At 37.0% G+C, this 25,370-nt stretch overlaps 1 protein-coding gene across 1 annotated transcript in view; it reads right to left on the reverse strand.

The window, feature by feature from the left end:
- The window catches only part of AGMO (alkylglycerol monooxygenase), a 187,379-nt gene that overhangs the window by 99,753 nt on the left and 62,256 nt on the right, over positions 1 to 25,370 (reverse strand). Inside the window, exons 4-5 of the mRNA XM_071429114.1 lie at positions 10,436 to 10,539; positions 5,205 to 5,300 (exon numbers count right to left, since the gene is read on the reverse strand). Coding sequence (XP_071285215.1) covers positions 5,205 to 5,300; positions 10,436 to 10,539 — 200 coding nt within the window. The remainder of the gene's footprint in view (positions 1 to 5,204; positions 5,301 to 10,435; positions 10,540 to 25,370) is intronic.

The following is a 25,370-nucleotide window of genomic DNA, read 5'->3' on the forward strand; positions in this document are numbered from 1 at the left end:
TCTCTCTTCCAAAGCTTTTCCTTAAAGAAAACTGAGCGGAAGCCAAAGGTAAAACAAGACTTAGACAAAAACTTAGACCAGTACACAATGTGCGTGCATAAGTGAAAAATAACCTTTTGACAAATACCATACACTTCCTCAGCAAGTTTCAGTTTTACTAATGGGTGTTTTCTGATAACACCAATTGTATTTTTCCCTATATCTGTAGCAATTTTATGCCTCTCTTTCCAGTCTGCATGAGGTGTTGCTAAAATTATTCCCATTCCTCACCTGTTTTCACCCATGTTCCTTCTGGTTAATAGTTGTGGCTCACCTTTTTCTGCTCCCAGAGCTGGATGAGGTAGAAAGACTTAAACAAGAGATGCCTTAAAAAACCTGACTTCTGTGAGTATGCTAAAGGGCAGATCATATTCTCTCCTTAAATTAGAAAATTAAACAGAAACCAATACATGTCAAAGATCAAATAGGCAAGGAATAATCTGCTGCTGCAATTACTACCATCAGGGACTGGATCAGTTGATACTTTCTAAATACAGTTTGACATCTCATAAAAATTACAGCTAAACCAACAGAAACTAATTTCTGTTTTTCACAGGTGTCTATAGGTTATAAACACACCTAACTTATTGGTTGTAATAAATGCATAATGGAAGGATATAGTTTAATATAAGCCATAGACCTTCTGAATCACCTGCGAAAATAAACCGAAATGGAGTATTTCTGTCTGTCAGTAACAGTCCTGAAACATTCTGTGGCTTTTGAAAAATTAGTTTTTTAGTGCCCTTTGACTAAATTTTTCTTTTTTTTTTTTACTTTCCTTATGATCTAGATGAGAATGGTCTGTCTGGTCACAGAAGCATTTCTCCCAGACTATTTAAGAGTAGATCTGAGCCATTCAACTGACCTGAACAGTACTGGATAGAACAAAATTTTTTTTTTTTTTTTTTTTATTTATTGAGATCACAGAACCATAAAATCATTTAGATTGGAAAAGAGCTTTAAGATCATCAAGTCCAATAGTTAACCCATCACTGTCAAATGTTTTCCTCAGGGGTCTTCTTGGGTTGCCTTTTTTTTCCTTCATTTTTCATTTATATTAATTACTAGGAGTTTATTTCAATGCTTTGGTGCTACTCAGAGATTTATTTTGAATCCTTGACAAAATCTTGTGATAATTTCAGATTGTCATGTACATGGTGCAATATTCATAAAATCATTAAGGTTGGAAAAGACTTACTAGACCATCAACTCCTACCCTTGACTAAACACCACCACATCACTTAACAATTGCACTAAGTGTCATGTCCAGACATTTCTTGAACACTTCCAGTGATCGTAACTCCATCACCTCCCTAGAAGCCCATTCCAATGCTTAACCACACTTTCAACTAATAAATTTTTCATGATGTTCAACCTGAACCTCCTCTAGCACAGCTGGAGGCCATTTCCCCCGGTTCTGCCACTGGTTGCCCTGGAGAAGAAAACGGCTCCCACGTGGCTGCAGCTTCCTTTCAGGCAGCTGTAGAGAGGATAAAGCCCCCCCGAGCCTCCTCTTCTCCAGGTTAAACACCCCCAGATCCCTCAGTCACTCTCATAAGACTTGCGCACCAGACCCTTCACCAGCTCTACTGTCCTTCTCTGGACACGCTCCAGCACCTCAATGTCTTGTGGTGAGGGGCCCAGAACTGGACACAGGATTCAAGATGTGGCCTCACCAATGCAGAGTATAGGGTGGAAATCCCTGCCCTGGTCCTGCTGGCCACACTATTGCTGATCCAGGCCAGGATACCATTGGCCTTCTTGGCCACCTGGGCACTCACATTGGCTCATGTTCATGCTGTCAACCAGCACCCCCATATTCTTCTATGCTTAGCTGCTTTCCAGCTAATCTTCCCCCTGCCTGTAGCCCTGCATGGGGTGGTTGTGATCAAAATGCAAGAGCTGGCACTTGGCTTCGAATCTCATATCTGGTCTTGGCCCATTGATCCAGGATGCAGTGGAAAAAAATAGTTGAACACAAATATATGACATATGACTCAAAGTTGTATTTTCACTCTAGCATACACAACTTTATTAATTTCAGGCATGCCTTTCCTGTATCAATAGTCCATTCTAATAATAAACAATAGTAAAAGAATCCAGCACCAGAAAAATAGTATATTTTTTATATAAGATTTATAGAGCTTAAAATGCTGTATTAGTCTATATGAAATTAGAAAAACTAATGTATACCAAGCATGTAGGAAATACAGAAGTCTAAATGAGGTAGAACAAATGTGTACTTTTGATCTTTATGATACTGTAGTCACAAGAATATATGAGTCACTTGAGTTAAAATAAAATAGACCATGTCTGATCTGTTGGTAGTAAAGCTGGACAAAAACTGACATAACAAATAATGAGACAGGTCAAAGTTATAACACAGGAAACATCTCAATATTTTTTAAAGCAACACTGGACATGTGTAAAATTTAAGTATAGGAAAATACCAGGGATTGTATTTGGCTATAAGCTTTTTCTCTAGGCTGAAACATGGCACAGAAAGTTTCAGAAGAGCATGATCACTCTTTTGTAATTACTGAATGCAATTTATATTTCTCTCAAAACAAAACATCTTCCCTCAGAAGCTTTTTCATGTACTTAAAATCTTCCCTATTAATTATATACACCCTTTCTTCTCCTATAAAAGAAAAAAATTCTGCATGCACTTTCCTTTTCAGTCCTGTATAAAAAAAACAAACAAACCACCATCTATTAAGGAAGAGAGATTTTTTACCCCCTCGATCTTACTAGATTTTATTTTTCTTAGAGAGAAAGACGTGCAATCAAAAGTCATGAAGTGACGATTTCCAAACATCTGTGACTAGTCAATGTGGGCCAAAACTGTATCAGGAAATTGATACTGATGAAAAGCAATAGAAATTTGGGGGGAAAAAAAATCAATTGCTTCTTCATTTTACAAGCAAACGATTACATTACTGTAAGATTACATTGGCAGAAGGGAAATAATGAGGTGTATCTCCCCTAGACCCCTAATGACATGTAACAGCACCCTCCATGGGCTCCCAGAGCTGCTGGGGGATGATAAATATCTGCTCTCAGAGCAAGGGCTAGCAGCACTTGCTGAGACAGGATGCTGTTTGCTATAGAACCCCAGGCTACAGCCCTGAACAAACTCTGTATGTTAGTAAACTGACAGAAACAGAGACTTGAAGAAAGGATTTTCATAGTAATAAAATCTGTGTAAGAAAATTAGGATCATTAAAATTCAGTAAAGGACTATTAGAAAAAAAAGAGAGCAGCAATAGTTTTAAACAGTTAAATTATGATAGCTATTGCAAAGAAACCCCAATATAATGTTGAAGCATCATATTAATTTCACCAAAAATATAGGGTAACATAAGCCTGAATAGTTGATACCATTTCCCTTCCTTTCCTTACTTTTTTCTGTCAGTGCCTTGCCCTTGAGAGCAGGAAATCTGCTAATACATGGTGTAACCCTATTTCTATTTCGACATAATTTTTGACCTTAGAGCATGACTCCAACATATTTCAACCGATTTCAGCTGTGCTATAAAATCAACAATATCAACATTAAGAATAACTTCCCTTGTAAGCAAAGTTCTATGAGTGGATCAACTGGATTAATACAAAAAATCCATTGTTTTTCTACCAGCATAATAATTTAATAGTAAGGAGTGCTTATCTTTTCATTGAGACTGAAATTCATTCTTGTTTAGACTAGTGTCTAAACTTGGCACATTGCACATATGCTATGGAAATTCCTTTTAAGCCCTACGAAGGATTTAGCACTTTAGAGGGATGCAGGCAATTTATAAGCCTCTGAAATTCACTTTAGAAACTCTAGACGTGCACTGTGGCACCAGTGCTGAGATTCATTGAATTACAGCTACACAGCAGAATGTTAGAAATCTCTCAGCCAAGGAAGAGATGGCATCAAACACCAGAGAAGACACAGATGAGGCATATTATAATTTTTTAGTGGCAAAGCACACTAAAACTAATTTTTAGAATCTAAAGCATGGTCAAAGAAACTGCTACCATATGAGGCCTAGTATTCATTTGATATAGTTTCAAAGACTGCTTGAATTTTTTCAAAATATTTTAAAAAGCTTAATGTGCATTGCTTCAGTTTATGCCACTTCTGGTGATGTGTGTGACATTTTATCTAAGCCTTTCCTATTCACATGGTGTTTTAGGTCATCAGACATATGTTAATGCTTTTAGAAATGCGTCCAACAGAAACAAAATGTCAATAATCAAAGTTTGCTATTGGTCCACTATAACTATCTCACTTTTAATTCTTTAAATTCTTTTTTTAATGAAACACACAGAAAAAAAAAATTAAAAAATCTGCAATTTAAACAACAGAAACACCTAAAATATCAGATGAAGAAAATAAAATTCCCTAAGGACTGTCCTATGCATCATGAAATTAGAGAGGAAAAGGCATCTGTCTGGGCAATAAACAATAACAAAGGAGTAAGTGTCATGGAAATAATTAGCCCACAGCCCACCTGGGGCTACTGAGAAATATGCTACTGACTTATAACATAAAGTACTTTTAAATACCTCTATTGTAATGTAAGGAAGAAGGCAAAGGCCATTGAACTACCTGAGAAGTGTGGGAAACATCTTGCTAATTACAGTGTGTTATTAACCATGTATAGATATGGCCTATGCATTCACAAAACAGAAATGAAGTTGTGTAGTCATAAACAAATAGCCATCAGATAATCATAGAGCATTTTTCATCTGAGAATTACTTGCATTAAGAAAGAAACAACATCATAATTTAGTTGCAACTCTAAATGATCTTTTAGAAGCACTGACTTTTGGGTATTTTTCCCTAAAATATTTATCCTAGAAATGAAATCAGGTTCAGTATCTGCCAAAAATGTTTAATAAGCTGCAAGATAGGAAAATACAGTATTAAAATAGCAAAAAGTTTTGATTCCTTACAGTTACTTTTTTTTTTTCTAAATCTAATTGGGACCAACTGGCCTCATTGCTTCTTATAAACTTAGCAATATATATTCAGAAAAAGGAATAAAAATGAACAGATGTTTCTCCTTAAAGAAGTCAGACAAAGATTTTTCTTACACAATAAATCAGCTGCTAGTGCATTTCCAAGACACTGCTCCAGGCTAACTGTTTAGGTATGGCTTAAAAACCTGGTTTACCTCTGTATGTATCCAAAACTGGTAAAGCAGATTAAACTGTAAATGAACAGCAAACACCGAAGGGGGAATGAAAAGAGCCATGGGCAAGTTGAACATCTGAAAAATGAGAAAGAAAACATACATTAGATATCTAATTCTAAACTCATGATGATATAATGAAGTACTATCAGGAGCTCAAAGCACTGCACAATACATTTGCTTCTTCTAATACATCCATAATGCAGACATTACATAGTGTACATAGATAGTGATTATTATGTTACTACTTGATGTGCTATAGCAAATGAGACACAAATTGATCCGAAAGAGCTTTCCCACAAGCCAAACTGAGCAAGTAGAAAATACAACATAAGAATTCATATATTCTGGTATTAGATGTTTATGCTGTGTACTATATGGAGCAGACAGGAACATAGCCTTGACATTAAGGGTTGCCCTATAGGGAAGAATTATCACAGATTAAGCAAGGTGCAAATTTATAACACTATAGGTTTTCCATCCAAACTCTCTACATAAGCACCATGAGGGTAAGACAGCTTGCTTGGCTTTCCAAGTTAATTATAATTCTCACCTTAACTTTCTTATTGCATCTCCCATAAAGTCCCAATATAGTTCTCATTCCCAAAAACATGCTAGCATGAAAAAAGTATCAGAAAACTGCTTACTTGGGAAATTCACAATTAATTGTTTAACTGGCTGAGCAACAGAATAAAACTTCTAAGACTTTCATCTGTTAAAAGTTAGTCATTTTTCTTCAGAAAAAGGATGATCTTGAAAGATCTTATCTTCTTATTTTCCCTTTTACCTGATATTGTGTTATATCACCTATACTGAAAAGTTAATACTTCTCTAAAATACAGAGATTTTTCCTAAACTAAACAGTAGCAGAGGTATCTTCAAAACTTTAAATCTCTTTAGCACTCAGGGAATATCTGTTTGGCAACAAGAGCTCCCTGTGAAGCACAGGAAAATTAGAAAAATATATTTCCGAATTACTACTGTCCTTTTCGCAAAAAATCAAATCTTTTGACATCCAAGAAGGCAGTCCAATTACCATGACAGGCCTCCTGGACCAGGAATTCCTTTAGTGTAGGTCTAGGTATAGCATGTAAAACCACTATTCTCTCAGTTTTAGCCAACAGGGCTGCCCAATAGATTAGAAGTCACACCGAGGCTGTGAAACAGCTGCACTTCCACCCCAGTGATGTGACTGATGCTCTTAAGAAAGTCACCACAGACACATCTCACTGTGACAAACCAACGGAGGACTAGGACCTTGCAATATCAGCTTTGTCTGCTGGCTTCAACACCAGACAACGTCTGAAACAGTAGGACAAAACCCTGAAGCCATTGCAGTATCACCTGGCAGGGCTGCGACAGCTGGGATTTCAAAATCTACATTTAAAGGCTTCATGGATCACAGCTGCCCCACAAATTACCTATGGGGTGTTTCTGTTTCTGTCTTGGAAGCTGCTTTCCAAGAAGTAAAGGAATTAAAAGGTAATAGAGGGGGACTAAGTTTCTGTCTAATGGCATGATAACAGCAGGATTTTTTAAAAAAAGGAATGGAGAGGAAATTGATTAAAAAAAGGCCAAAAAACCAAACCAGATGGTTTTCAGATTGTTCATGGAAGTGGTTACAGGATTGAAAGCAAGGTTAAAAAAATTATATGCTTTTTCCCTAAAAGTATCAGAAGCAATTTGGTGGTATTTACAATGACTCAAAGGGGAAAGAAGGATCATCTTCATATTTATTTCCTAACTTACTTTACAGAAGAGTACTAGGATTTCCCTGCTAAGCGGTGGGATGAAGGAAATTTTATATAAATCTATAGGTAAATTTGAAGCTGTCAAAGGAGAATGCTTTACTAACTGCCTCACATTTTCTTGCAGTGTAAGCTTTATTTTGCACAGAAAGGATTTTAAAGATCATTTATGGAAGTCAAACTCATAGGGAGAAATGAAAACTTCTCCCATACCAAGATTTGACTTTTCCTATTTGTGGTTCCACTGAAACAAGAAGAGCAATCTAAGGGAAAAAAAAAATCATTAAACAGTTCTTTACTGGAAATGCCAGTTCACCAAATCAAAAGATTTCATGGCAATGTACCAGCTTTAACAAGTTTGTATAGGAAAAGCTTTCTTGGCTCTAGAATGAAATTTCTGGTCAAAACTACAAGAAAACTTTTATCACGCTGACAGATCTTTTTTCACTTGGGAATTCAGCAGCAGAGATTAGGAAAGCACCCAGAGGGGGTTGCAGAGACATTTGCATCTGGGCTGCCACATTGCAGCTGTTGGTCCCCACTCCAAAGGCATTGCCCCTTTGAAAGGTCCATTGCCCACTCTCCCATGTGGGCATCTCTTCCTTTTTCCTCCCATTTGGAAGTAAAAGGTTATAACCACTTCCACGACAGAAAAGGAGTGCATTGAAACTCCTGAGGTTTAGCAGGAATGCTGAATTTCCATGCTGGGTCTCTGGGGCCACCTGCTGATGCGGCTGCAGAGGATCTGTAGGGCATGGGGGGCTGCAGGACAGCTGCTGACAGCAAGTTCGTGTGGGCAGGAACTCCTGGGAGGACTCTGCAGCAGTTAAAGGCATGGATAAAATAAAAAAAAAAAATCAAAAGAGCCAACCCATTTTTTACAGATCCCAGACCTGGCAGACTTGTCAGTAGACAAGTGACTGACTGCAGTGAAAACTGTGTTCCCTATTCCATTTCCAGACTTGTATGTAGATGTTTCCACTGCTTTTATACCAAGGCATAGTTCAACACTTTATCTAAATGTACTGTCTAAAGTGATCAAATTATTATGGATTTAATACTTGCATTAAATCTTACCCTTAAAGTTGAGAATGGTACTCAAAGCATTAAACCATAGCTTTTCAAATAGCATGTGCAAATCTCTCACAACTGCACTCTGACTCTGTTTTGTCACTTTTACATTCATTTATATAGTATTATCTTGCTTTAGCTTGCTGTCTTCTTCTTAAAAATTAATATACTTTTTTTGACATCTTTTTTCCCACTAAATGGGACCTCAACAGTATCTCTCTGTCTACACAGTAGATTTGCTCCTCCATGGCCCCTCCAGTGGAGAAACAGAAACATTGTGTATGCAAAAAACATGAAGCACTATACATTCGGTTCCAAAATCAGGAGTACATCTCACACCACTGATTGTCAAGCATGTTTTTCTATTCTCTTTCATTTCATATTATTTTCAGTCATAGATTAACATGCTGATTTATTTATCTTAAAATGTTTAACTTAAAACACAACAGAGCTGGCAACAGAACAGTCACATAATCCCACACCATCCACCATAAGTTTCTCACACTCTCCACAAAATTTGATGTCAAACCCATTGAACAGTATAGTACACATTCAACAAGATCAGATCAATCTGAGATTAACTAATGACTTCACTGAGTTTCAGCTTCAAGGCAGATCCATCCATGGTTCTGGACAAAACTGTCAGTGCAAAAAAATAGCAGTTCTGTAAGAGTTAGCAAGAATTGTGATCATGCACAATAAGTCATTGCAGAAAGGAAACTGGTGTATGTCTGAAAAGTTCCGGGAGGAGGCAAAACAGTATTTACATTAACCATATGTTTTGGTTAATATCAAATACTTGGTGCAAAAAACCTGGCACACAAAAGTACCATGCATTCCTTGATTCATTTCCCTTTGCACAAAGCATATGAATTTTAAATGCACACATATTATTTGCCAAGTGATATCAGTGTGGTCCTGAGGATGGTCTTTGGAATCCAAGGTGGCCAAACATCTTGGTCTTTCGAGTCTTTTATGCTCTCTGAAGAATCATCCTCAAAATCATGCCATCAGACGAAGTTCTCATATATACACCCATATGTACACACAGGCTTTTTGTCTTTTTTGAATTATTGTTTTTGTTAAGCATTTGCACATATGGTCCCAATGGGTAAATGGGCAAAGGTTAAATCTTTAACATAGCAGTGTTTACAGAGAAAGTAGGGTTGTCACAGACATCCCTTCTGCTATTGTTCATTACAGTAATTTAAATTCTAGGTAATCTTGCTAACATCACATAATTATTTTCTTAATAAATAAACAACAAGAATTTATATAGAAGACATCAAGAAAAAGATCTAAGAAATAGTATTCCTTCATGATTTTCAGAAGAAAATTTCCCTGGAATGTAGCACTTTAACTAATTTAATGTCATGCACTTATGACAGTTACGATCTAGAGACTAAGTCCATGTTCAGTTACATTAGCACAAATCCACTTTACCCAAGTTAATGGAGTTATACTGGATTTCCATGGGTGAGCACACTCTCATGACTTTGAGTCATTTGCTCACAGGCTGGATAGAAAGATTGCCAAAGGACTGTGGGTTTCCTTCACCACCCATATTATATCTCACTGGAGAATATATATAATTATATAATTATATGTATGTATTTATATATGTAAATACATTTAATATCCCTTTTGAACTCTAATTCTGAAAATTAAAATTTGAAGTTATTAATTTTGAATAATACACAACCAGACAAACTACAATCTGATTAAAAAAAACCAAAACAGTCAAAAGAGAACATGAGGGCTCAACTTAGGAAATCAGCAGTTACCCTGGGTGCAGAACTAAACCCTAAATATTATGTTACATTTATTAATGCATTTGGAAATATTTTTTTTAAATATGTATATAAATACTGAATATGTACACAGCTCATGATTTCAAATTAATTTTATCTGAAATAATGCTATGTAACATACTGTTCTTACCTACAAGGGTACTGATATGACATGAATGAGCAGAGACGAATAAATCCATAGGCGTGTCCAAAGCAAATTTTAATGATGATTTCTCTCCCTGCTCCTTTTAGCTAGACAGACATATTCTGAAATAGTTAAATTATACTGGTTTTTTTCTGAATTCATGTATGAATAACTGAATGAAAATTCTCCATTCCACTCAAAAAGTTATGAAAATATAAATGCAGAGTTATATAGTTAGCCTTCTTTAATTTTTGTAGCTATTTTCATGTTTGCTGTACAAATTAGTGAACATATTTTAAAACTTATGATTATCAGATTCTTCAGTTTCATCTTCTGTGCCTTCAGCATCAAGCATCTTTAAAAAATTATGTTTTTCTTTGAAGGGAAATAAATGCTATGTTTTAACTTTTACTAAAACTTGTTGATATTAACTTGTTTGTCAAATCTTGTGCAACTTACCCAGGAGGTGTATTTCTGCAGTAGAGATTGTCTCAACGCTGTGAATAAGTTGTAATCTTCTGAACTATGGTGTACTTGGTGTGCAGCCCACAGTATATTAACCTCTGCAAAACACAAAATTTCTAATGAGGTTTGTGCTAGAGAAGCAACATTTGTTTCCCAAGGCCTTTTTTTCTTAAGCTAGAAGCAACTAATCCTCCAATTTACACTTTGCTATTTTACATTAACAAAAAATAAAACCTAATGCTCAAAGCTGAGTTTGTGTAGGCAGGGTTATTTACATGTCTGTCAGTGCACACAAGTCAGTGTAAATTTCATGCTGAAGTAAGGAGAGGCTGTAGCAGGAATTAAAATCATTGCTGGAAGAGCAGAAGGATGTGTGAGATGAGAATTAAACAGCCAGAAAGCCTCATCTTACTTCTGGTAACATGAGTCAGTTGGAGCTCTGTATGGGATTCAGAGGGACAAAGACTGAGCATGCTCTCATGCTTGAACTTGATAAAGACTAGAAGGGGACACAAAATGTTCCAAAAATCGTATGCATCAAATTTAAACACCTTAACTGGTATCAGCTTTTATGCTTACATTTTTCTGGAATGTGTGAATCTTCAACCCACTTATGCCACAGACCACAAAACACAGCCACTGCCTGCCCACTAGTGACAAATGGAAAAAACAAACTGATGCTTGCTGGGAAGCCTTGACACAGCCAAAGAAGAGCAGTGGCTCTATTGTTACAGTTAAAAAAAAAAAATGCTGGAATATAGGCAAAATCAGTGTCAGCCATGTCCTTCAAAGGCATGATAGCTCTAATGCACTGAAATGAAGAATACTTCAAAACCCTGATTATATTTCAAGGCATTTTCTCACACAAGTGCAGGCCTGGGTAGCCTGTCTGCACTGTATCTGGCCAGTGTGAAGTGGGATATTAAAACAGAAATAGTCGTGGCCATCAGCTGTAAGGATTACCTTAATTACAGAATAAAGGAAAAAGCACGCAGTCAATGTAGCACAAATAATGCCTATTTATCATACTTCTTAATTTAAGGTCTCATGTACTTCAAGGGATGAAGTTGTACACAAAGCCTCAGCCGATTACAGAAATTAAAAGTTGACTGGCTGTCTGCCAGCTGCACACTCCCATTGCCACTGACCTTGTTTCACCGGAGCCATTAGAGAAGTGCCTCTGGCAGACATTAGAATCACATTCAGAAAACTATTTTATAATGGCTGTCTAAAGTCCTGTAATTATTTGCACCCAAGTTTACATCAAATAGCTTAGGTCTGGTGATTAACATGTACTTCTAGTGTAAAGTAAGTAAAAAAAAATCCTCTTAATGAATCTAAACGTACCTTTACCATTTAGGGGACTAGATAGTCTTGTAACAGGAGGTAACAGTCTTGCATGCTAGCAACTGGGATTGCTATAATATAATATAATTTTGACAATTTGGTAATTAACATCACAAAATCATTTTTAAATTATCTCTAAGGCCTTAAAAATACTTAAAATTGCTGAAATAAATGCGTAATTTCAACTATCAAATAACACTTAACACGGAGTCTAAGAATTCTTTCTTCTTTAAAGGCATTTGTTCCTGAAGGAACAAGTGTTCACTATATCAATAATTGATGATGTCTCTCAAAAAAAAAAAAAAAAAAAAAAAACACCAAAAAAACACCAACCAAACTCATCTCAATGCCTAATAAACAAACCAGGAAATTAATTATTCAGGTGAGCTTCAGTATTCAATAATAATTTGTGTTTGAAATGTTTCTCAAGACCTCGACAGAAGCTAAATGAGTGAAAAAAGCATCTGAAAAGGTGGAGGTTAAAGACCTGTCTCCTTAGTTGGTTTAAAAGCATTTACTTCCTATCACAAAATGTGTGTAACACAAGCCTCCACTCAATGAAGTACAGCTGTGCAAACAGGGTACAGTAACTGGATCTTTCTTCTTTCCCTCAGTCATTTTTCAATATTATGAAAAGTTCAAGGAAGGGAATCTATGATGATTTTTACAGTCTACTTTCATTGTAGTTAAGGTCAAATGGTTTTCAAAACGAATTACTAAAAAGGCATTTTATTAGGATTCATTTTTCAGTTAAACTGCCTCTTACACTAACAAGTATATGGAATAAGGTAACCAAATATTGGTGAAATGTTAGTTATTCAGATGTGTGAGCCAGCTTAAATGATCATTCAAAAATGCACCACAGCAATATTGGGGAGATAAACAAACAATTCTTCCACAAGTAATTTAACTGCTACAGCTATTTCTGACTTCTTTTATAGGTAAGTAAATTAAATCCTACTACTTATTCCTATTGTTGATGACACCAATGGCACAGACTACATCAAATTCCTTTGAGAAATAGGCAGACTCAATTGGAAAAAAAGATGTATTAACATTAATCTGAAGAAGCTGATCATCAAGAACTTATTTGAAGCAGAAGAATAATATGAATGGGTGAAATAGATCACCCCAAAACTCAGTCTGTAACCATTAGTATATTAAAAATACTACAACTATAATGCCAAAAAGACATCTCTCAAATCTAAGAAACAGACAGAGCATTCTTCATGGAATAAAGCTGACTGCTCACCAACTGCCCACAAGAGAAATGAAATTGTATGTCTCTACAGAAAACTTGTGGTTTCACTTTTTCATTTCTTAAAAGAAAATGAAAAAATTATTTGAATGGGGATAAAATTATAAAAGACTCTTTTACACAGACTTTCTCATATGTATAATTACATAATGACCAATAAAGAAAGGAAGGTTGAGCCAATACCAACACAGATTAAAAAAAAAATCATGCAGAAAACAGGAAGTATTACTGCATTTTATAAAATTATCAAATCCTGCTGTGAAGCCACAGGAAAAAAATAGGCAATGGAATTGGAGAAGCCACTGAGACAGTGTTCTAATGGAATTTTTGATGTTTCATAATTCAAATGTGATTGTTAAATACAATTTAAAAAATAGATAACTTCAATACACTATACCCAAACCCCCTATCTTTGATTGAGGAGAGTGAACCTCAAGGAATCATAGGGTAATTCAGGTGGGACAGAACCACCAAAGGTCTCTAGTCCAACATCCTGCTCACAGCAGGACCAGCTTTAAGTTCCTGAGACTCACTTGGGTCTCAGAAGAGAGAGATCCAAGTGCTCTGCATCTGCTGCTATTATGAAGAACTACCTGTCAGTGAAGATGAAGGTAGCATTTCCTTTTCATGTAGCTGTGAGGTAAGTTATAAAAGTTAAAACCCAGGATAGCAAGGGCCTCCTTTCCTGTTGTGGCTTTCCCCAGTTTCCTGTTAATGGAGACATGATGAGCTATTCTCATCTGGGGAACAACAGGGCAACTGCATCTTGGTACTGGACAACCAAAAATTGGTACTTGAATTAACTGGTACTTAAATTGTTGAATTTATTACTATTATTATTACTACTGTTATTACCGACATCTACTTAATCAATTAATATTTTCATCCATCACACAATTTAAAGAATCAGCATGTAATCCCAACAGAGAATAAATGATGCCATGTAGCTAGGTGACAAAGGAAGATTGCTGCTACACAGAAACTGCTGAATGAAGGACAGAGTATGATTTGGCCCTCAGTTTTCATTCTAGCCCTTAAAGCCTCCTTGATGCCATCTCAGAATCAGACCTGCACTTCCTAAAATCGGTGGGCTCCAAGCAGCTGAGAGATTTGTATCCTAAAATTTATTCCAAAAGAAAATGAAGATTTCTCATTTTAGCATTAGTTCAATGTACAGATTCTGTTACTAGAAGAAAAAAAATGAGAGGCTGAGGGAACTGGCCTGGAGAAGCACAGGCTTTGAAGGAACTTACTAGTAGCCTTGTAACAGCAATAAAGCACTGGCTAAGAAGAAGCTGAAGCCAGGCTTTTTTCAGCAGTCCCATTTATCTTCTTTTCTGGATTTTCCAAAATGAAGAAAGATTATTGATGTTATCATTCTTTTGTACTTCTCCATTCCTTTGTCCTCCTAATTAATTCATAAAATGTAATGTTTCACACACTTTCAAAATCATATTGGTAAGATGACCAGTGATTTGACTTAGGCCTAATTTTTTTATTTAAAAATAATTTTTCATTACTAATCAAGTTCCATTCTGTGAAACCCTAAGACAGATCCAATGTCTGGGCCATATTTTATTACTTCTGAAGAATTTTTTTTTAATAGTAGGAAACATTCATTGTGCACATTAGATTCCTCTTGAAGAATACATAATACAGAGGTGTCAAAATGAGATTTTTTTTTGCTGTTAATTCCAGTAATTTTAAGTAATTTTCATAGCTCAACACATTTTGGTTGACAACAGAAGAAAACATGTATGCCAATAAAAACCTACAGTCATTTTAAGGAGTGATTTCAATGGAAACAGCCATTTTATAAAATCCTTAGAATCAGTGAAATGGTAAAGATTTGATGTCTCTTTTTTATAAAAGACTAGAAATTAAATTTTAATTAAAATATGCAGACAAGCTTTATAATACCTGGATCTTAAGTAATATGGAAAAAAATACAGCTGATGAGTCACTTAAAGTTTCTTTTCCCTCACAGTTAACACTGACTGTAGCTAGGAGAACAGGTGAAAGTTTCCCTTCAGCATCTACTTAAATTTAAACAGAGCCTTCAGTTTTGCTATGCTAGCCATCTTTTAGAATATGGCATGGCCCCAGCTGACACCAGTATGGAATCTGCTGTTCCTAAACCCACAGGGCTTCAGAGGTAGGTACTCTCTGCTGCATTCACCTACAAGCAATCACAAAGGGATCATCTCCTGGGTCTACTTTTCTCTAGTCAGAATTAGTAGAAAGCCCAGGATGACTGAGGAAATAAAAACAGCCTGAAAGGTAGAAATGTCAGTCATTTCTATGCATTTCAATCCTACCTAAAAAGATAAAATATAGGAAAATACATAGCATTTAAATAATTTATTTGCTAAACTCTTACCTTTTCTGATTCACAAAAAAACCCCAACTGTTTGATTACTCACTACCTTACTGCCTTCTTCTGACTGATGTGTTCGTAGAATCATAGAATCATAGAATATGCTGAGTCGGAAATGGACCTACAAGGATTATCAAGTCCAACTCCTGGCCCAGCACAGGACAGTGCCAGGAATCACTCCATGTGTCTGAGAGCATTGCTGAAACAATTCTTGAACTCTGTCCGGCTTGGTGCTCTGACCACTTTCCTGGGGAGCCTGCTCCACTGCCTGGCCACCCTCTGGGAGAAGAACCTTTTCCTGATATCTAACCAAAACCTTCCCTGATGCTTCATGACTGCTCACCAAAAAGAGGAGATCGGTGTCTGCTTCTCCATTTCCCCTCACAGGAAGTTATAACTGCAGTGAGGTCTCCTCTCAGTCACCTCTTCCTCAGGCTGAACAGACCAAGTGCCCTCAGCTGCTCCTCATACGTCTTCCCCTCAAGGCCCTCCACCATCTTTGTTGCCCTCCTTTGGACACCCTCTAACAGTTCAATGTCTTTTTTATACTGTGGTACCCAAAACTACCCCCAGAACTTGAGGTGAGGCTGCCCCAGCTCAGAGCAGAGCAGGACAATCCCCTCCCTTGCCTGGCTGTGATGCTGTGCCTGATGCCCTCAGGCCAGGGTTGGCCCTTCTGGCTGCCGGGGCACTGCTGGCTCACGTTCAACTTGACATCAACCAGGACCCCCAGGTCTCTTTCCTTGGCCCTGCTCTCCAGCTTCTCATTCCCCAGTCTGTCTGTACATCCAGGGCTGTTCTGGTCCAGGTATAGAATTCAGTACTTGTCTTTGTTAAACTTCTGTAGCTGGTGATCATCCAGACCTTTAATTTGGCAAGTTACCTCTGCAGGGCCTCTGCCTTGAAGGGAGTCAACAGCTCTTCCCAATTTAGTGTACTATTGCTGCTTTTTAAGAATTTGAATAAATCCCTTCTCATGCAGAGCTTTTTCACAGAATCTTATTCCCTCTTTGATTCTACACTTGCATTGGACAAGCAACCCCTGCAATACAGTACCACTTAAATTTTGTTACTGGAAAGGACAATTACTGGATTTATTTTAATGAAAGTTGCCAAAAAGTCTGTATTTTAGGACCTGTTTGGGATCCACCTCACATAAAACCAGAATCTAACAGATTAGCTATCATCTCCACAACAAAAGTAGATATGAACTGTGGTGGAACTCTTCTGTTCAGTCTGTTATGGTGTAGCCCTTATTTTGTGACTCTTCTGAGCCAATTTTGCTTTATGTTTTTTGTTTTAGTATTCTTCAGGCAGAGTGGCAGGATAACTGATTTTGCCAAAAAGCTCTGCTTCCTGCTTATTAGAAATATAATTCTTATAGGAAAAATTCTTTCCTCGGTTACGTTAGTGTTAGCACAGAGCTGTGCGGGTTTAATGAGAACAGAACTAGATCCAAGGAATTTATCTGGAAGGCTCTGTTATATACCACACACCAGGAAGCATGTATACAGGGAAATGTACACTTTTTTTGTGTGTGTTTTGGTTTTTTGTTTTTTGTTGTTTTTTTTTTTTTTTAATAAGACACGCTCTTCTTAAATTTTGGCCTTTGCCTTGTGAGTTTCAGCAGTTTTTATTCTCAAGATAATCACATTTGTAAACCAAAGACTGGCTGTAAGGAGATCCGAGTTCAAGTGGTGAACTAGATTTGATTTACTATCAGCCTTCAAACAATTTTCTTAACCTTTCTCTTTTTCTCATTTTTCTTGAGAAGCACCTATCTGTGCATGTTCTTGACCAAGACCAGTTCTCAGCCTTTAGAAAGTAGGAGTTCCACCACTGTATAAAATATCAGCCATTGTTCATGAAGCTGGTGTGTCAGGACAAGAGGGAACAACTCAAAAGCATTTTTTCAGCCTCAGTATTACCTAGTCCTCCTTCACCATTTTGCAATGAAATGCACATTGTTCTACCCAGGTAATGCCAGGACAGGCAATCACACAGCCTGTCACAAAGACAGTATCAAAATAAAATTATGCTACCAAGAGACACCCTGTGGTTTATACAATCACAATCCAACAGTTTAATTAGTAAATTTCACTTGGTGTTCAGCATCTGATCCTTTGGGGATGTGAGATGTGCTCTTTCTGAGCTTTAGTCAGGATTATCTGTTTTTCAGCCTTCTTCTTATGTTACTCCATGTGGTCAGCAAAGTATTTAGTGAGTGGGCTAACTTGTAATCAAGTAATACATGGTATATACTCCCATGGTTTGTAAGCCAAAAATTCGAGCAACCTTCCACAAAACCTGCCTCCAGAATGTATGCACAAGCCAAAACTTCCTGCTTGATCTGCTGCCATACCAGTTGAAAACACAAATCTGCTCCCACACAAAAAAGTCCACAATAAGATCTGCAAAACTTAAGATGCAGAATGGTCTGGGGAAACGTGGGAAGAATCAAGATAAGCCAAAGTATTACACATGCTACCCAGAATAAACAACAGGCCAGATCCTATCCCCTTCTAGCAAGAATCCAGGGGACTGTGAATTATACCCAGATACGCTTCTGAATCTGTAAAATATTTAAAAGATCATGTGGTTAGGAAAGCAGAGGCTGGCCAGGTCAAAAATAATGGTCCTCTCAACCCATACGTGCCTTATGTTATTTCCTGGCGTCCTCATAAGCATGGGACATCAACGGGAAGGCTAGAAAAAGCCACAGCACACCCAAAGATTCAGTCTCTTGAAACAAGTGGGAGCAGTTCTCTTGAAAACTAAGCAGCATGAGTCAAATTTCTTGCACCATTGTTATATCCATGTAAACCAGAGTAAGAATCTCAGTTATTACATTAGGATAGTGTTAACCCAAGGCCTGTGAGCTTTTCATAGTTTCCAGAAACAGAACAGTCTGTTTCTACATACACCATGGAAAGCTACAAAGGAATAAAGGCTGTCAGGTAAGATTCAGAAATAAATAACAGTGACTCAATCTCTGACTTCACTCACAATTCTAACAGAAAATGAATGCACATTCCTTGGTGTGAAAAGATACTGAGAAGATAAAGGATCCAAAGCAATTTTAGCATGCAATTGTTGGATTTGGACATTTCCACAAAGACAAATAGGAAACATTAAAAAAATTAAGAAAAATACAATAGAGATTACGCTTCAGTACTGTGTATATAAGTTTACTCTGAAAATAATGGAATGTTTGCCAAGTCTTTCAGTCCACAGTAAGTCTCACAAAAATTCTGCTACAATAACTTGCCTGTTTCTCACACCTTCCTGAAGCCAATTTTCAAGTGCTCTAGTTGTCTGGAGCAGCTCTGCAGCTGGTCAAAGCTTTGTTTCCCTGAGCTCTGTACAATCTCTGTAACAAAGATAGGAGTCTCTACACCATCAGGAACCATGATGGCAGTACCTGTTGCACTTTCACTTGTCTCTTTCACATGTGTATAAAGCTTGATTCAGGTATTCCGTTTTTCAGTTGTTAAGGATTTCATAACAGATTCTTTATGTGTAAAAGTGTTAAAACAGCTCTGATTTGTTTTGAAAAAAAGAATAAAATGGTGCCATGGCACTTTCAAGGATAACCAGATAAAATCCTCTTTGAGAACCCGGTCCCAAGCCCTATCAAGCATTTTCCACAAATACTGGCCTCAATTTTTTTCAAATACCCTTTATTCAGTGCGGGTTTCTCCTGGCTATAACAAGGTTTATCCACCTTACACCTCACATTTATTCAGTGAGGGTTTCTCCTGGTTATAACAAGGTTTATCCACCTTACACCTCACAGCCTCCTGACTGAGTGACACACCATATTTTAACTTCTGAAATTCACTGGTGTAGAAACTTTTTGTAGCACGTTGCTTTCTGCTCCTTTTTTACTACAAAGAGGAGAATATGGCTCATGAATTTCACAACTCTAAATCATCGTGTTGTGGAATTACATTTATGCATTAAAATAAAACCTGTAACAAATTTCTGTGTTACAGGTTTTATTTTAAAATAAAACAACAGCTGTTTCAAAATTACTTCTATAGGTCTGTGCCACTTTATACAAGCTGCAGACTTGACTTAAGCTTCTCCCAGGATGGTCAATGACAGCACTGGCAGTCTTTTTTGCCAACCTGTGTAACTTAGTGCTACTGAATACTGGGGTCAAACTGTGGCATGAATGTGTGAAGCGCATTAACTGTGACAAAATTAGCACTATATTCATTAGCCTGATGATAAAAAGAGAACTGAGACTAAATTAAATAAAATTTTAAAAGGAAAAAAAGAAATTACTTTAAAAAATCTAAACCCCAAGTTTTACTTCAAGTCTTTCCATTTATTTTTTTTTTCTTTCCCCAAAAGAGTCTCAGCCACTGAAATGTCAGCTTATGAAATTTGAGAACATATTCATCTTGGAGGATCTTAGAAGGAAATTGCTGAAATGAAATGGGGGAAAAAAAAGAGATAATTCTCCTTTTGTTTTTTTGTGTGGGGGAGTGAGGTTGAGAGTTCTCCTCCTGTATTCTGGGCTGTCTTTACAAAAGATTGATGTCTGGTGTCACTGTTAGGAAGTGCAAACTGTTCAGCTTCATTGCAATCTATGTCCTCATCCTCTTGCTCTGCAGGATACCACATACTTTGGCAGGCAATATTCAGAAGGGAAGCACTTTAATGGCAAGAATGGATACCAGTGAAACCTTTTCCCACAACGTTCAAAACTCTGAATGTGCATACATTAAAGCAACATAAAGCTGGAGGATATTAGGAAGAAAACAATAACTGATAGTAACTGAGACACATTAATCTTACTTTTTTTGCCCCCCAGAACAACATATTCAAAAAATGCTAGGGAAATATACACTCAAGGGTGAAAAAAAAGAAAAAAAAAAAGAAAAAGGATGAACTGGAATGATTTCAAGTCTTCCAACCTAAAAGCATAAACATAAACATACTTTTCCAAAGGAAATATCCATGGCCCCTTCATGTATCCTTTACCTTTTAGGCTGAATTCCTGCATTCATTTATTTGGTTGGTCATTTTTTCCAACTAGATACAGTAAGAATCAACACTGGTAAGTCAATTTATTCTGGTATAAAAGAGGAATTGGCTCTCCACTTTTCTCTTCCAATCTCTTCCAAAGTGTTTTAAATTACTTCTTCAGCTAAGTTCCTGAATGACAGATGTGTGGAAATGCAGACTAGATTTGCAAAAAATTCTACAGAAATTTACAGACATATTGGAAAAGCCTTGTGGTTATTAAACAGTGGTAGTTCCATTGTATTTGGAACTTTATCCACTTCATTTATAGCATATGTGATGTGTGCTAAGAGACCTGTCCTTCCACAAACTACATTTGGACCAGTGTTGTCAGAACTTATTTTATGTTCCCTTTCCTAAGAGCATATAGTTGACCACAGATCCTCTGTGTCCATCAAGTAATTACCTATGGCTGCATCTGTAATGGATGCTCTGGACACTATTAAGCATGCTAAGACTTAAATAGCCTTTTTCATTTATCATTCTAACAAGAAGGACATGGAATCCATTTAAATAGATTAGATAAAGAGAGCAGAACACAGTTAATTGTCAAAGCATGCAGCCTCAATTTAAATGTGATGAAGAAAGGTACAAATTTGCCTTCATACTCCATCAAGCTGGGATCTACTTGGTAGAGTGCACCCCTAAGTGTGTCAGCTGGGATTATCTAGAGACCACCAGAATGTTGTCTTCAAGGTTTTGTCTCCCATCACTCCCTGTCCTGTCTCTTCAGCAGGGAACACACATGAGCCTAAATTAGGACTACACAAAAAGGTCTTAACATTGGAGCCACCCACAGGGATACAGGCACTGGCAGCATGCTCACATTTAACCAAAAAGCATGAAACAGCCTTTAAGAAAGCCTTTTACTGGGTGCCCCTTGCTACTTGTGCTAACTCTTAACTCCAAATATCAGGAGTATCAGCATCCAAATATCAGTCAGAAGAGTAACTTTATCGTACATTTCCTCTTTCCCCAAAATATTGATAAATGATTACGAGCAGAAGACAGGTGAAACCACGTGCAGTAGAGTTTCAGGTATGGGGTCCATTTCAATGTGTGCTGTAAGCTCTGGTAATAAGTTTGGAGGGCTGAAAGTGCTCCTGCACTACCAGCAAGCACTGAAACAGATTGCAGGTCTGGGAGTGGAAAACAATGGCTGGCAACACCAACCACTAACAGATGAAGCCAGAGGTGGGGGGGAGCAGGAATACCAACAGACTCCTACGATGCTAATTCAGACTGATTTGTCAAAGAGCAGCTCTAGCACTTGACCTGTAAAGGCACTACTCCTACATGTTCACTGGGTTTGGCAGCCACATGTCTCCTGAATGATGTTGCATTTTCTGACTTTGAAGGCCAATAGCTAGTGGCTGGATAATTAGTACCAGAGCTAACAGAAAGAAAAGGATTTCAGAGACAGAAAATAGCAAGTATGGAAAAAAAAAAAGATTTTTAGATGATTAACTATGACATTTGTACACATCCCACTGTAAATTCATTCCTTTTTTTATCCTTTATCTGCTTGCTCTAAGCTATAGAACAAGCTAAGACTGAAAGCTCAATGCAGGATGCAACTGTCGTACTTTGTACTTTCCAATCACACAAAAGTCAGCGCTAAAGCTATGAAGTGCAGGATACTAGACTGCAGGCTTACCTCAACCACTGAAGTTGTATATAGGAAACAGATCTGCCTAAGAAAAATAGGCTCCTCTACTCTATATAGTGTGATTATTATCTGGCAAGGGTAGTGTATTTCATTTTCAATATAAAAACAGAACGATCTTTTGCTGCTTTGAGATCTCCGGTTAAAATCCTTTGCTAGACCAAAGAACTGACCCAAAACAAGTGTGCTGTCGAGCCAAACTCAACTCTAGTCTACCAAAAAAGTCCTATTACTCCACAGCCAATCTCCAACTACTATTACAGGGGAGGAGAGGGAAACAGAATCTTCATCTGAAAAGTGTTGATTTTTTTATGGAAAACATACTTGTAAGTACAAAGTTTTACAGTGTGTTAAGACATACTGAACAGTATGCATTTATGTATAATTTCATAGGATATTTTATATGCATTCCAGTATCCATTATCTCTATAGCATGCGAGCTTTCAAACCTTTTAAATTAAAGGACTACCCTGTGTTCATCTCACCACAAAATTAGTCTTTGATGGAAGATCCCAGCAATTTTTTTTCATCTTCCCAGCCAAGAGACACTCAGTGACAGCAAAACAGTGGCCAGAGGGAAGCAGAGCACAGCTCTGCCAGTCCAGACTAAGAATATTCTTTAGCCAAAACTCCAGAGGTATTGCTAGGAGCTTACACTAGGGAATCAGGACATAGATAATCAAATCAGTAAAACTGGCAGGTTCCAATATCACAACATCTAAGACAATCGCTATAGCACAGGAACCTTCTTTATTTCACCTCCAGGCAGAGAAAAGTGACGGAAAAGAAGAATTTAAGAAAAAAGGCAGTAGGGGGGCATCGTAGAAACACAAGCAAACCTAACTTAGAGACAGCTGCTCAAATACATCAAAACAGTAAATTCACATATGTTTATAAGGAGCTTGAAGGATATAAAAATAGACATGATCTTTCAGAAACAGATCAAAACTTTAAGTGATTGTTTAAATAATTTTAATCCCACTTCAGTAATGTTCCCAATTATTTAACCACTGCCATAGAGAAGAAGCATGTCTGACAAAGCAAGTGGGAATTGAAATACATGGTCAGAATAAAACATTTTTTTGTTCATCAGTTTATACAAAGAAAATTTTACTTCACAGTCCTTTTGTTTACTTCTTCTGCTACTAGCCAAAAAAGTTTAAGAGTACTAAATACTCTTCTTATTCCCCCACCAACACTGCAAGAAAGACAGTATGGTCTTGATAAAATTTGGCTCTAATAATAATAAATGTTTTGGCATAACATCAGTACAGATTACAAATAGTACAGGTGTCTTTTCCAAATCTAAAAGCAAAACAAACATCTGCATTTTGCAACTGGCTAGGGCAATCATATCACCACATAGATGTTAATCTAATTCTATTACAATAGGCTTCTAATCATCTACATACTTCCTCTGAAACTAGATTCAAACCCTTAGATCAGGAGCACTTCTTTCTGTGCATTTACTGAGCATATAGAACCTACCAGCTCTGATCTCTTCTGAGACTCTGTGGATCTTCTGTGCCATAAGACCACATAAGGTCTAAATATTCAAAGTTATAAGGAAAGATTTATAAAGGTGTACAAGAGACAGATACATTTGTTTCTGGAATTAGATAGGGCTGGTGAAGTAGAGCTCAGTGGAAAAGCAGGTGGTTGAGATTATGATCAACCAGGCAAACAAACTCAGGCAAGCTGGACCAGATGGCCTTTTTTCTGTTACTAATATTACTTATGTTCCTATTCAGCTGTAAGAAATTACAAATAGTTTACCTGTTCAGATTTTTCTGACTCAAATTACATAAGATCAATGCTCTCACTTCATTGTCACATTAAAACTTATCATGACACTGTCTGTAATTCTATTTAATAATTTACAATGCTGCCAACCCAGAGGAGAAACCGGTAGGTGTAATGAAGAAGTTTTACCTTTAAAAACACTAATTACATAGCAAACCATATAAAAAAAGGAAAGAAAAAACCCCAACAAAATCCCCAAAAACTTAATCTAGAGGATTAAGTGCTACTAGATACAAACAAAATGTGAAGTCCAACCATATTTCCTGCATTAAAAGATGAAATTTGGAAGGAAAATTAATGGGCATGACTAACCTGTAGTCACAGAGATTGCATGACCCATTAATTTACAACTGCACCAACCATGTCTAAATCTCTCCTTCATCTAACATGTGACACAGTTCAGAGGCAATAAATTTAAAATCAGAATGGTATTTCACAGGTGCACAGAAAGAAATAACATCTCTAAGATTCCAATTTGCATTAATTTATTTCAAAACTATACAAGCAATTTTTACATGTGAACTTTTTGAACTTTGGACTAATATGACTGGCTTTTCTGTGACAGCAGATCTGGATTACTGTTAGCAAAGCAAACTTTACCAGTTGTGGGGTATACTCTGATGCTGTAAAGATCCTAATAATCTAGTGAAAAAGTTAACTGAGTGAAAAGACTTAGAGTATTATGACCAGCCTTCAGAGCAATCCACTCAACACCTATCTATACCTATTTTCCAAAATAGCACTCTCCGCTGTAATTTGATATCACACATTATAATACAAAGCAAGCTGTGCCTATCATACACTTTAGAAATCATTCTGCATTTATGTCTATTTACATTTTAAATACCATCCTAGTCAATTAAAGTCTAAGCTCTTCAGGCACTCCAGGTGCAGGCACATTGAGGCCACATGAAGAACTGCTAAGTTCCAGTTTACATCAATCAAGAGTCTTAGAAGACACCACAAAAATGTATAAACTATCTATACCTATTCTTCATATGTTTTTATTAAAGCATACATGGAATGTGGTACATCCCACAGACACTGATCTTCATTGCTGCTTAATTTCTTCATCATAGTTTCAGAGGAATGCTGGAGGAAGAATTTGAAACTCAAAATATACTGTGGCTCCCAGTATAGATCATATTTTAGGGATAGCTTTAACAACTCCACAAATTTTCTTGATCCTGGCTCTGCAGACATGCAAACATTTTCATTTACACCATGGTATGGGGTCTTGGCTGGTTTGTTTACCATTTATAGTGAAAAACAGAACACAGCTCACTTCTTCTACATATACTAGGCTGGCCTGTCAGTAGAATGATAGGTGAAGTGAGCAGAGCTAAAATCAGTGGAAGGAGACTTTCCCAGTAGCACAGGAAAAAACCCCTTGAGTGGTATTATTAGAATCAGGATGTGACTATAAGTTTCTCAGAGTTGCATC

Source organism: Agelaius tricolor, unplaced genomic scaffold (genome assembly GCF_023055355.1).
Source record: "Agelaius tricolor isolate 1412-34295 unplaced genomic scaffold, bAgeTri1.0.p SCAF_6, whole genome shotgun sequence".
In the NCBI taxonomy this organism is placed as follows: Eukaryota; Metazoa; Chordata; class Aves; order Passeriformes; family Icteridae; genus Agelaius; species Agelaius tricolor.